The 13,400-nt window shown below is 39.3% G+C and overlaps 1 protein-coding gene across 3 annotated transcripts in view; it reads left to right on the forward strand.

Annotated features, from left to right (window-relative positions):
• LOC139938014 (uncharacterized) overlaps positions 1 to 13,400 on the forward strand; it is a 63,087-nt gene that overhangs the window by 14,028 nt on the left and 35,659 nt on the right. For all 3 annotated transcript variants that reach the window (XM_071933364.1, XM_071933366.1, XM_071933365.1), the window contains exons 8-28: positions 176 to 295; positions 429 to 551; positions 747 to 866; positions 999 to 1,121; positions 1,308 to 1,427; positions 1,547 to 1,663; positions 1,795 to 1,914; positions 2,110 to 2,229; positions 2,362 to 2,484; positions 2,599 to 2,721; positions 6,507 to 6,626; positions 6,747 to 6,866; positions 7,341 to 7,595; positions 8,150 to 8,269; positions 8,390 to 8,509; positions 8,636 to 8,755; positions 9,240 to 9,494; positions 10,049 to 10,168; positions 10,289 to 10,408; positions 10,535 to 10,654; positions 11,178 to 11,432. In XM_071933364.1, coding sequence (XP_071789465.1) covers positions 176 to 295; positions 429 to 551; positions 747 to 866; positions 999 to 1,121; positions 1,308 to 1,427; positions 1,547 to 1,663; positions 1,795 to 1,914; positions 2,110 to 2,229; positions 2,362 to 2,484; positions 2,599 to 2,721; positions 6,507 to 6,626; positions 6,747 to 6,866; positions 7,341 to 7,595; positions 8,150 to 8,269; positions 8,390 to 8,509; positions 8,636 to 8,755; positions 9,240 to 9,494; positions 10,049 to 10,168; positions 10,289 to 10,408; positions 10,535 to 10,654; positions 11,178 to 11,432 — 2,934 coding nt within the window. The remainder of the gene's footprint in view (positions 1 to 175; positions 296 to 428; positions 552 to 746; positions 867 to 998; positions 1,122 to 1,307; positions 1,428 to 1,546; positions 1,664 to 1,794; positions 1,915 to 2,109; positions 2,230 to 2,361; positions 2,485 to 2,598; positions 2,722 to 6,506; positions 6,627 to 6,746; positions 6,867 to 7,340; positions 7,596 to 8,149; positions 8,270 to 8,389; positions 8,510 to 8,635; positions 8,756 to 9,239; positions 9,495 to 10,048; positions 10,169 to 10,288; positions 10,409 to 10,534; positions 10,655 to 11,177; positions 11,433 to 13,400) is intronic.

Below are 13,400 nucleotides of genomic sequence, written 5' to 3' on the forward strand. Positions count from 1 at the left end.
TTTCATTCTTCCTGTTGTGATGCAGGCTTTACTGGAATAAACTGTTAAAGTAAGTCATCTTTTCATTCCTGACCTGTTTTCATGTACGAATTCTTTTTCTCGCAGTTCTAAAGCTCTTGTGCCATCACTGCATAATAACATAATTCAAGTTTTGCTTCTATGTTTTGCTTTCCAGCTGCAAGTTCAACACCTCCATGTCTTTCAAACCCATGTCTGAATGGGGCAACATGTTTTACTGGAACCAATAGCTATGTCTGTTCATGCACTGCAGGTTTTACTGGAACAAACTGTCAAAGTAAGTCATCTTTTCTGTCCTCCTGTTCTTATATATGACAAATTGTTTTTTGTTTTTTTTTCATTTCTGAACTTCTTGTGATTGTTTGCAATATTACATCACTCAAGTTTTGCTTCTATCTTTTGCTTTCCAGCTGCAACAAACCCAACACCTCCTTGTCTTTCAGACCCATGTCAGAATGGGGCAACATGTTTACCAGGAACCAATAGCTATACCTGCGTTTGTGATGCAGGCTTTACTGGAATAAACTGTCAAAGTAAGTCATCTTTTCATTCCTGACCTGTTTTCATGTACGAATTCTTTTTCTTTCAGTTCTCAACCTAAATTTATAAACTAATCTAGAGTCCTTGTCTGCAAAGTTGTATCATTCAAATTTTCTTTCAGTTCTTAACTGTTCCACTGTCTGCAATATTACATCATTCAAGTTTTGCTTCTATGTTTTGCTTTCCAGCTGCAAGTTCAACACCACCATGTCTTTCAAACCCATGTCTGAATGGGGCAACATGTTTGACTGGAACCAATAGCTATGTCTGTTCATGCACTGCAGGTTTTACTGGAACAAACTGTCAAAGTAAGTAATCTTTTCTGTCCTCCTGTTCTTATATATGACAAATTGTTTTTTGTTTTTTTTCATTTCTGAACTTCTTGTGATTGTTTGCAATATTACATCACTCAAGTTTTGCTTCTATCTTTTGCTTTCCAGCTGCAACAAACCCAACACCTCCTTGTCTTTCAGACCCATGTCTGAATGGGGCAACATGTTTGACTGGAACCAATAGCTATGTCTGTCAATGTGCTGCAGGCTTCACTGGAACAAACTGTCAAAGTAAGTCATAATTTTCATTCTTCCTGTTGTGATGCAGGCTTTACTGGAATAAACTGTTAAAGTAAGTCATCTTTTCATTCCTGACCTGTTTTCATGTACGAATTCTATTCTTGCAGTTCTAAAGCTCTTGTGCCATCACTGCATAATAACATAATTCAAGTTTTGCTTCTATGTTTTGCTTTCCAGCTGCAAGTTCAACACCTCCATGTCTTTCAAACCCATGTCTGAATGGGGCAACATGTTTTACTGGAACCAATAGCTATGTCTGTTCATGCACTGCAGGTTTTACTGGAACAAACTGTCAAAGTAAGTATTCTTTTCACTACTGACTGTTTTTATATGTGACACATTTTTTTATTAGTTCTAAATGTTTTATGCCATTGTCTGGCAGCATTCAAGTTTTGCTTCTATCTTTTGCTTTTCAGCTTCAAGTCCAACACCTTGTATTTCAAACCCATGCCAGAACGGAGCAACTTGCTCACCAGGAACCAATAGCTATACCTGCGTTTGTGATGCAGGCTTTACTGGAATAAACTGTCAAAGTAAGTCATCTTTTCTGTCCTCCTGTTCTTATATATGACAAATTGTTTTTTGTTTTTTTCATTTCTGAACTTCTTGTGATTGTTTGCAATATTACATCACTCAAGTTTTGCTTCTATCTTTTGCTTTCCAGCTGCTAGCCCAACACCTCCTTGTCTTTCAGACCCATGTCAGAATGGGGCAACATGTTTACCAGGAACCAATAGCTATACCTGCGTTTGTGATGCAGGCTTTACTGGAATAAACTGTCAAAGTAAGTCATCTTTTCATTCCTGACCTGTTTTCATGTACGAATTCTTTTTCTTTCAGTTCTCAACCTAAATTTATAAACTAATCTAGAGTCCTTGTCTACAAAGTTGTATCATTCAAATTTTCTTTCAGTTCTTAACTGTTCCACTGTCTGCAATATTACATCATTCAAGTTTTGCTTCTATGTTTTGCTTTCCAGCTGCAAGTTCAACACCACCATGTCTTTCAAACCCATGTCTGAATGGGGCAACATGTTTGACTGGAACCAATAGCTATGTCTGTTCATGCACTGCAGGTTTTACTGGAACAAACTGTCAAAGTAAGTAATCTTTTCTGTCCTCCTGTTCTTATATATGACAAATTGTTTTTTGTTTTTTTTCATTTCTGAACTTCTTGTGATTGTTTGCAATATTACATCACTCAAGTTTTGCTTCTATCTTTTGCTTTCCAGCTGCAACAAACCCAACACCTCCTTGTCTTTCAGACCCATGTCTGAATGGGGCAACATGTTTGACTGGAACCAATAGCTATGTCTGTCAATGTGCTGCAGGCTTCACTGGAACAAACTGTCAAAGTAAGTCATAATTTTCATTCTTCCTGTTGTGATGCAGGCTTTACTGGAATAAACTGTTAAAGTAAGTCATCTTTTCATTCCTGACCTGTTTTCATGTACGAATTCTTTTTCCAGCTGCAACAAGCCCAACACCTCCTTGTCTTTCAGACCCATGTCTGAATGGGGCAACATGTTTGACTGGAACCAATAGCTATGTCTGTCAATGTGCTGCAGGCTTCACTGGAACAAACTGTCAAAGTAAGTCATAAGTCGTAAGTCAATTTGCCAGCCTAAAACTAAGTCTTCTAATTCCCAAAACTGTGATCCATTCTTCTTAAAACCAACAGTTTTGAGACCACTGCAACTCTATAAGATCCTCAAAAAACGACACACAAGTTCTACGATGTCAAGAAATTATTTTTTTATATTTGTAAATTGGGGTGTGACTTAACTAAAGTTAATACCATAATAAAGTATAGTATCTTCTGATCATCGCAGTGTTTGAGTTTTCTGTGTGAACATTGATTTTCGGTAAAATTTGGACTGTTCGAATTCGCCTCGTGAAATGGAACAGACAAAATTTTACCTTTCGATAATATCCCTCCCATTCCACTCTGAGCCACTCAATATTTGTATACTAGCTGATTCTTAAATTAAGAAAAATCTTCCTGAAGTTGCGCTCTCCACAAAAAAGATGATTTCACAAAATGCTTACCATCAATTTCACAAACAAATGGTTCCAGCTGCAAGTTCAACACCTCCCTGTGATTCAAACCCATGTTTGAATGGGGCAACGCGTTTGACTGGAACCACGAGCTATGTCTGTTCATGCGGTACAGGCTTTACTGGAACAAACTGTGAAAGTAAGTCATCTAATTCACAAAACATGCAAACTGTGATCCTCTGGCTGAAAATTTGATACCATTTGAGGAAATCCCAGAGCAGGACAGGGTAGGAATGTTATCACCCGAGAGTTTAGACAGTTTTGGGGCACATCCAGGCTTAGCCAGCAGACCAGGTGAAATGTTTAAAGGGCTATCAGGCAAGACACAATTCAATTCAGAACATACACATGCTACACACACATTCACGTCGGACGGACAGAACCACTCAGAGCCGTCTCGTTCGAAACATATGCATACATCAGACATTCATTTCATTTCAGAGCGGCCCACCGCTGCATACACATTTTCTTCGGACTTACGGATCCACTCGGAGCCGTCTCGTCCGACTCTCAATCGTACACCAGACACACATTTCAATACAGAGCGGCCCCACGCTGCGAACACATTTACGTCGGACGCACGGAACCACTCGGAGTCGTACCGTCCGACATGCAATAATCACACAACTCAGACATACCTCACTCCAGAGCAGCCCCCCGCTGTGTACACGGTTCCTTCGGACGCACGGAACCACTCGGAGCCGTACCGTCCGACACACATTCACCACCCGGAGAATTCAGAGTTCACCCACAGGATCCGCATACCACTGATGCTCCCGGACCAATTTGATGGAGTCTCCTCATGGGCAGATTATCTTCTTCATTTTGAGAGCGTTGCAACAATCAACCAGTGGAGAGAAACTGAGAAGGCAATGTTCCTGGCTTCACGCCTGAGAGGCCTTGCACTTGAGGCACTTGCCGACATGACACCTGAGGCACGCAAAGTGTATTCATCCATCCTAGAGTATTTCGAGGAACGATTTGGGGATACAGCCAAGCTTGCGTTGCACCGGATCCAATTGTCAATGCGCACCAGAGTTCAGGGTGAAACAATAAGCAGTTTTGGACAGTCCATTCGACGCTTGGTAATAATAATAATAATAATATTTATTCGGGCAATCACATTTACAAGCACATATACATACATTAAAAATATTTAAGAAAACAAAGAAAAACAACAGTGGGGTGCCCAGGAGAGTATAAAAGTTAAAAAAAAAATAACTGAGAGATATCCAAGAGCTACCCACAGTTTCCCGTACAGGCGCGGGAGGACTTGGCAGTGGATGCGTTCCGTAATGCACTGGGGGACGAGCAACTCCAACGACACATATTTTCCCAAAAAGTGACATCCCTGACCGAGGCAATCACGCTCGCAACCGAAATGGAGGCATTCCTTGACTGGCAGGCGCAGCAGAGGAAAGAAAACCAAGGGTCCAGAGATGTCCTGTCAGTGATACAGCCGCCACTCCCTCAATCGGTGAAGAACAAGAAGTGTTTCAGTTGCCATGGTTCCGGCCACTTCTAGCGAGATTGCCCACTCACTAGGCGGAGACGACATTGTGAGACGAGACAAACACAAAGACTGTACAGCATGAGACCCCCCGGCCAGAGCCAGACACGCACCAAGAGGGTACACTCCAGGACAAACCATGTTTCTGTGAAGGTTGCATCCGAGCCATTGGAGAGTGCAGTCAGTGAAGAAGTACCGGCGAAACAACGAATTACTTGCATGGTCTGTCGTTATTGCGAGAAGGAATTTTCGAAGGCCAGAAACTTGAGCAGAAACCAGCGCACAGCATGTCCGCTACTCCACCCAGAGAAACCCTACCCGTGCCCCGACATGTGCAACCAGAGTTTCTCCCGCCCAGATGTTCGTCGCTTGCACTTGCAGTACTGCCCACTTCGCCCGGGACTGGTGGGGAGAGTAGCCATTGGGAGCAGGTTGGAAGTGAGCATCAGTAATACAGAGATGAACGATGAGCCATTGAAGCGGGGGGGGGGGGAGGTTTGTGACCGCTCGGAGCATCCTCCAACCGCTTCATCAGAACAAACGGCAACTGGACTAGGAGAGATGAACGAGGAGCCAATGGAGCGGGAGGAGGTTTGTGACCGCTCGGAGCATCCTCCAACCACTTCATCAACACAAATGGCAGCCGGACCATCATAAGTTAACGAGGACCCGATGGAGCGGGGGAGGTTAGCGACCGCTCAGAGTTTCCTCCAACCGCTTTATCCAACCCAATGCAAGTCGGGCCATCCAGGGAAGGGGATGTTGTCAGCATTGAACGATCCCCGCCTCTACACCCACTACACGGACACAGACAATCGTCACGGAACCGCCAGCACCACCAGCAGGGGGGCGATGATCGTTTTGGAGGGCCCCCGACAACACCTCCTCTGGAACTGAGTGACCACTTCTCCAAGGATGGCCGGATGGAGCAGGAAGTGGCCCAGACCAGCCGATCGTGTCTGCTCGCTGGAGAGGGCGCTCTCTGGCTTGGGTTTCTGCTTCGTGTAATTTTATGACTTGTTGTGTGTGAATAAACCTCCAAAGAAACGGACAGAAAAGGCAGTTAATTGTACCTTCAGTTGTGTCATTAAACTGTGTACAACGCAACCCACGGTCGACGCTACACTATTATACTATTATTGAACCTTTATCCAAATAATAATCCATGAGTATAATTTCAAAAGCTTTTTATACTGAAGCTGATTCTTTTGGAAGACTTTTAGGACGCTTGGTGGCAGTAGACTTACACAGTAAAATCCATTGGTCTAGGTAATGTGCGCATGCTCATGAACCATGTAAATAATGAAATTTACCTGGTAAAAGTCTGCTGCAACCTAGAGTCACATAGTCTCCCATTGGTTCAAGGAGCACCTTCTGGAAGTTGAGATTTCCTAAACTGAGATAGTCGTGAATGGATATCATCATAAGTGACTTTAGTTCTAAGTGAAACATTTGTTTCCTTAAGTCTATAAGCTAGGACACATGTAGCTGATACCTTCGTCCCGTGTTGTTGTCTGTTTGACTTTAATGCCACTAAGAAACTGTCGTGTTTTTTTTATTACTTTACAGTAACAAGCCCAACACCTCCTTGTCTTTCAAACCCATGTTTGAACGGGGCAACATGTTTGACTGGAACCAGTAGCTATGTCTGTTCATGCACTGCAGGCTTTACAGGAACAAACTGTCAAAGTTACTCATCATTTCATTCATCCTGTTATTATATGTGGCAAATTGTAATTTAAGTTCTAAACTTCTTGTGCCATTGTCTGCAATATCATTCAAGTTTTGATTCCATCTTTTTCTTTCCAGCTGCTAGTCCAACACCTCCTTGTCTTTCAGACCCATGTCTGAACGGGGCAACATGTTTACCAGGAACTAATAGCTATGTCTGTTCATGTACTGCAGACTTTACAGGAACAAACTGTCAAAGTAAGTCGTCATTTCATTCACCCTGTTATTATATGTGGTAAATTGTAATTTAAGTTGCTAACTTTTTTTGCCATGGTCTGCAATGTCATTCAAGTTTTGATTCCATCTTTTTCTTTCCAGCTGCTAGTCCAACACCTCCTTGTCTTTCAAACCCATGTCTGAACGGGGCAACATGTTTAACTGGAACTAATAGCTATGTCTGTTCATGTACTGCAGACTTTACAGGAACAAACTGTCAAAGTAAGTCGTCGAATTCACAAAACATGCAAACTGTGATCCTTGGGCTGAAATAATTTAATTGGTGAGAAAGACAATTTCAACCTTCTTTAAGAAGGTTGACCTATATGAACATCGGGACCTATCCAGTGCTCCTTCAAATGTTGCATTTAAGAAAAAAAAATTAAGAGATATTATAGACACTCTAGTGAAGTCGTGTTTGACTGTAGTATCGCATTTAAAATATGGCTTCATTCTCGTTGAAAACAACCTTTTGGGAACCAAACCAAGCAAGAGTATTTCAAGAAAAATTACACCCATGTTTAAGAAAGCCCAAACTTTTATTATGTTTTCTTCAGGTATGGAGTGAGACTAAATTTGTTGTAATCATTTTGATCATTGCAATAATTGGATTGTCTTTGTGCACTTTGCTTACCGAGATAACCAGTGAGTCTTTAGATTTAAAATAAATGTGTGAAACTACTTTTTTTGCCTCAGATTCGTTGGATTCAACACCACCAGTAGTAACTTGTTCAGCTGACTTTAGTTCTGATGTTCCAATTGGTAGTTCTGGCAAGCAAGAGTCGTGGGCTCTACCAACAGCAACTGACAACTCTGGAAGCGTCTTTTTCGTGTCAAGCACGCACAATCCTAACGACTTTTTCCCTGTTGGTGAAACCACAATAATGTACACATACAGAGATGCTTCCAACAACATCAATACCTGCAGTTTTACTCTAACGATTGTTGAAGGTAAAGTCTTTTGATAAAATTGCTTCTTAACAAGAATCTTACATCTTACAAGTCTCTGACTCATTCCTTTTTAATGACAGTTTTGCAATCCTTATCTCAACACAACGTTTAAAAACTCTTATACTATTATTTAACCTTTATCCAAATCCTAAGGCATGAGTATAATTCCAAAAGCTTTTTACACATAAGGTGATTCTTTTGGAAGACTTCAGGACGCTTGGTGGCAGTAGACTTACACAGTAAAATCCATTGGTCTTGGTAATGTGCGTATGCTCATGAACCATGTAAATAATGAATTTTACCTGGTAAGTCTGCTACAACCTAGAGTCGCATAGTCTTCCGTTGGTTCAAGAAGCATCTTCTGGAAGTTCAGATTTCCCAAACTGAGGTAGTCATGAATGGATATCATCATAAGTGACTTTAGTTCTAAGTGAAACATTTGTTTCTTCAAGTCTATAATCTACACATGCAGCTGATACCTTCGTCCTGTGTTGTTGTCTGTATGACTTTAATGCCACTAAGACACTGTTATGTTTTTTTTTATTACTTTACAGTAACAAGCCCAACACCTCCTTGTCTTTCAAACCCATGTCTAAATGGGGCAACATGTTTGACTGGAACCAGTAGCTATGTCTGTTCATGTACTGCAGGCTTTACAGGAACAAACTGTCAAAGTAAGTCATCATTTCATTCAGCCTGTTATTATATGTGGTAAATTGTAATTTAAGTTCTAAACTTCTTGTGGCATTGTCTGCAATATCATTCAAGTTTTTATTCCATCTTTTTCTTTCCAGCTGCTAGTCCAACACCTCCTTGTCTTTCAAACCCATGTCAGAACGGGGCAACATGTTTGACTGTCACCAATAACTATGTCTGTTCATGTACTGCAGGCTTTACAGGAACAAACTGTCAAAGTAAGTCATCATTTCATTCACCCTGTTAGGCCCATTATATGTGGTAAATTGTAATTTAAGTTCTAAACTTCTTGTGCCATTGTCTGCAATATAGTTCAAGTTTTGATTCGATCTTTTTCTTTCCAGCTGCTAGTCCAACACCTCCTTGTCTTTCAAACCCATGTCTGAACGGGGCAACATGTTTACCTGGAACTAATAGCTATGTCTGTTCATGTACTGCAGACTTTACAGGAACAAACTGTCAAAGTAAGTCATCGAATTCACAAAACATGCAAACTGTGATCCTATGGCTGAAATAATTTAATTGGTGAGAAAGATAATTTTAACCTTCTTTAAGGAGGTTGACCCATATGAACATCAAGACCTATCCAGTGTTCCTTCAAATGTTTGGATGAAGAACAAAAAAAAAACAATTTAAAGATATTATAGACACTGTAGTGAAGTCGTGTTTGACTGTAGTATCGCATTCAAAATATAGCTTCATTCTTGTTAAAAACAACCTTTTGGGAACCAAATCAAGCAACAGTATTTCAAGAAAAATTACACCCATGTTTAAGAAAGTCCAAACTTTTATTATGTTTTCTGCAGGTATGGAGTGAGACTAAATTTGTGATATCATTTTGATCATTGCAATAATTGGAATGTCTTTGTGCAATTTGCTTACCCAGATTAACCAGTGAGTCTTTCGGTTTAAAATAAATGTGTGACACTACTTTTTTTTTTGCCTCAGATTCATTGGATTCAACACCACCAGTAGTAACTTGTCCAGCTGACTTTAGTTCTGAGGTTCCAATTGGTAGTTCTGGCAAGCAAGAGTCATGGGCTCTACCAACAGTAACTGATAACTCTGGAAGCTTCTTTTACGTATCAAGCACGCACAATCCTAACGACTTTTTCCCTGTTGGTGAAACCACAATAATGTACACATACGGAGATGCTTCCAGCAACATCAATACCTGCAGTTTTACTCTAACGATTGTTGCAGGTAAAGTCTTTTGATAAAATTGCTCTTAACAAGAATCTTACATCTTACAAGTCTCTGACTCATTCCCTTTTAATGACAGTTTTGCAATCCTTATGTCAACACAACGTTTAAAAACTATTATACTATTATTGAACCATTGTCCAAATCCTAATGCATGAGTATAATTCCAAAAGCTTTTTACACTTAAGCTGATTCTTTTGGAAGACTTTCAGGAAGTTTGGTGGCAGTAGACTTACACAGTAAAATCCATTGGTCTTGGTAATGTGCGCATGCTCATGAACCATGTAAATAATGAATTTTACCTGGTAAGTCCGCTGCAACCTAGCGTCACATAGTCTCCCATTGGTTCAAGGAGCATCTTCTGGAAGTTGAGATTTCCCAAACTGAGGTAGTCATGAATGGATATCATCATAAGTGACTTTAGTTCTAAGTGAAACATTTGTTTCCTTAAGTCTATAATCTAGGACACATGTAGCTGATACCTTCGTCCTGTGTTGTTGTCTGTATGACTTTAATGCCACTAAGACACTGTTATGTTTTTTATTACTTTACAGTAACAAGCCCAACACCTCCTTGTCTTTCAAACCCATGTCTAAATGGGGCAACATGTTTGACTGGAACCAGTAGCTATGTCTGTTCATGTACTGCAGGCTTTACAGGAACAAACTGTCAAAGTAAGTCATCATTTCATTCACCCTGTTATTATATGTGGTAAATTGTAATTTAAGTTCTCAACTTCTTGTGCCATTGTCTGCAATATCATTCAAGTTTTTATTCCATCTTTTTCTTTCCAGCTGCTAGTCCAACACCTCCTTGTCTTTCAAACCCATGTCAGAACGGGGCAACATGTTTGACTGTCACCAATAACTATGTCTGTTCATGTACTGCAGGCTTTACAGGAACAAACTGTCAAAGTAAGTCATCATTTCATTCACCCTGTTAGGCCCATTATATGTGGTAAATTGTAATTTAAGTTCTAAACTTCTTGTGCCATTGTCTGCAATATAGTTCAAGTTTTGATTCGATCTTTTTCTTTCCAGCTGCTAGTCCAACACCTCCTTGTCTTTCAAACCCATGTCTGAACGGGGCAACATGTTTACCTGGAACTAATAGCTATGTCTGTTCATGTACTGCAGACTTTACAGGAACAAACTGTCAAAGTAAGTCATCTAATTCACAAAACATGCAAACTGTGATCATATGGCTGAAATAATTTAATTGGTGAGAAAGATAATTTTAACCTTCTTTAAGGAGGTTGACCCATATGAACATCAAGACCTATCCAGTGTTCCTTCAAATGTTTGGATGAAGAAAAAAAAAAAACAATTTAAAGATATTATAGACACTGTAGTGAAGTCGTGTTTGACTGTAGTATCGCATTCAAAATATAGCTTCATTCTTGTTGAAAACAACCTTTTGGGAACCAAATCAAGCAACAGTATTTCAAGAAAAATTACACCCATGTTTAAGAAAGTCAAAACTTTTATTATGTTTTCTGCAGGTATGGAGTGAGACTAAATTTGTGTTATCATTTTGATCATTGCAATAATTGGAATGTCTTTGTGCAATTTGCTTACCCAGATTAACCAGTGAGTCTTTCGGTTTAAAATAAAAGTGTGACACTACTTTTTTTTATCTTACCGAGATAACCAGTCTTTGCTTGACCCTCCTATTTTTTCTCAGATTCATTGGATTCAACACCACCAGTAGTAACTTGTCCAGCTGACTTTAGTTCTGAGGTTCCAATTGGTAGTTCTGGCAAGCAAGAGTCATGGGCTCTACCAACAGTAACTGATAACTCTGGAAGCTTCTTTTACGTATCAAGCACGCACAATCCTAACGACTTTTTCCCTGTTGGTGAAACCACAATAATGTACACATACGGAGATGCTTCCAGCAACATCAATACCTGCAGTTTTACTCTAACGATTGTTGCAGGTAAAGTCTTTTGATAAAATTGCTCTTAACAAGAATCTTACATCTTACAAGTCTCTGACTCATTCCCTTTTAATGACAGTTTTGCAATCCTTATGTCAACACAACGTTTAAAAACTATTATACTATGAACCATTGTCCAAATCCTAATGCATGAGTATAATTCCAAAAGCTTTTTACACATAAGGTGATTCTTTTGGAAGACTTTCAGGAAGCTTGGTGGCAGTAGACTTACACAGTAAAATCCATTGGTCTTGGTAATGTGCGCATGCTCGTGAACCATGTAAATAATGAATTTTACCTGGTAAGTCCGCTGCAACCTAGCGTCACATAGTCTCCCATTGGTTCAAGGAGCATCTTCTGGAAGTTGAGATTTCCCAAACTGAGATAGTCATGAATGGATATCATCATAAGTGACTTTAGTTCTAAGTGAGACTAAATTTGTGTTATCATTTTGATCATTCATAATTGGATTGTCTTTGTGCACTTTGCTTACCGAGATAACCAGTCTTTGCTTGACCCTCCTATTTTTTCTCAGATTCATTGGATTCAACACCACAACTGATATTGTGTATCACAACTGATATAAAAAATAACAAATCTGTGAAAGTTTAGGCTCAATCGGTCATCGGAGTCTAAAAAATAACGGGGAAAACCATCCCTTGTTTCCGCACGTTTCCCCGTGTCATGACATGTGTTTCAAATAAATCGGTAATTCTCGACAACGAGAATTGATAGTTGTTTTAATGTTTTCTCGAAAAGTAAAGCATTTCTTAGAATAATATTTCAAGAGAAGTCTTTCACCATTACCTTATGTAAACCCTGTAAATTTGTGATTTGTTTTTTTCTGTTCCGAAGAAACTGTTTCTGTTACTTTGCAGTTTCAAGTTCAACACCTCCTTGTCTTTCAAACCCATGTCTGAACGGGGCAATATGTTTGACTAGAACCACGAGCTATGTATGTCAATGTGCTACGGGCTTTTCTGGAACAAATTGTGAAAATAAGTAGTCCCCAAAGCTTAAAGAAGATTTGTTTTTCTATAGTGTCAACAACACAATAAACCGTTTTATTTAAATTTGAAATCAAAATAAAGTTCATTTTGAAACGATATGCCGCCCCAAAAGCCACAACTACATTCCATCGTTATGAATAAAAATTGTCTTGCTATCACTCACTTCAGGGATGTTCGTCTTGTTGTTCCTAAACCATGTTTAAGTTTCCCAGTCTTCAAGATGGTTTGGTGTCTTATTTAAAACTACAGAATTTGTCTTTTTCCTTTTGGAAACTTGAGAAACGAATACACACCTCAAGACCAAAATGATCTTTTTGACTATTTTGTTTTCGTAGATGTTATAATTCTTTCTAGCAGAGCAATAATGCTCAAATTGAAATGTTTATTGGAGTGCAATGACGCCTGAGAGATGTTACTTGTCTCGCGAGAAAAAAAAGAAGAAACGAAAAAGAAAAAAACAGAGCGAAGGATAAAATATGAGTTAAATTGTGTTCATCAATAAGGTACAATATAACAACAATTTGCTATACAGGGTGTCTAAAAAAAGTAATGTTTACAAGCAAAGAGGCATGGTATCATCTTAAAGGGAAGGTACACGTTTGGTCACTTACTTAAAACAAATTAGATTAACTTCAAAACTTACTTGGGAACGATCATTGTAGAGCTTCTGATAGTATAAAACATTGTGAGAAACAGCTCCTTCTAAAATAGCATAGCTTTTGAGAAAGAGGTCATTTCTTTCTAAAATAATAGAAGACTTTTAGTCAGAAGTATTTTATTCCTGTCTGAAAGCACACAAATTCGTCCAACAAGGGTGTTTTTTCTTTCATCATTTTCTCCCAACTCCGATGACCAATTGAGCTCAATTTTTCACTGGTTTGTTAATTTATGCATATGTTGAGAAACACCAAGTGAGAACAATGGTCTTTACAATTACCTATAGTGTATCTTCCCTTTA

Source organism: Asterias amurensis, chromosome 6, assembly GCF_032118995.1.
Source record: "Asterias amurensis chromosome 6, ASM3211899v1".
NCBI lineage: Eukaryota > Metazoa > Echinodermata > Asteroidea > Forcipulatida > Asteriidae > Asterias > Asterias amurensis.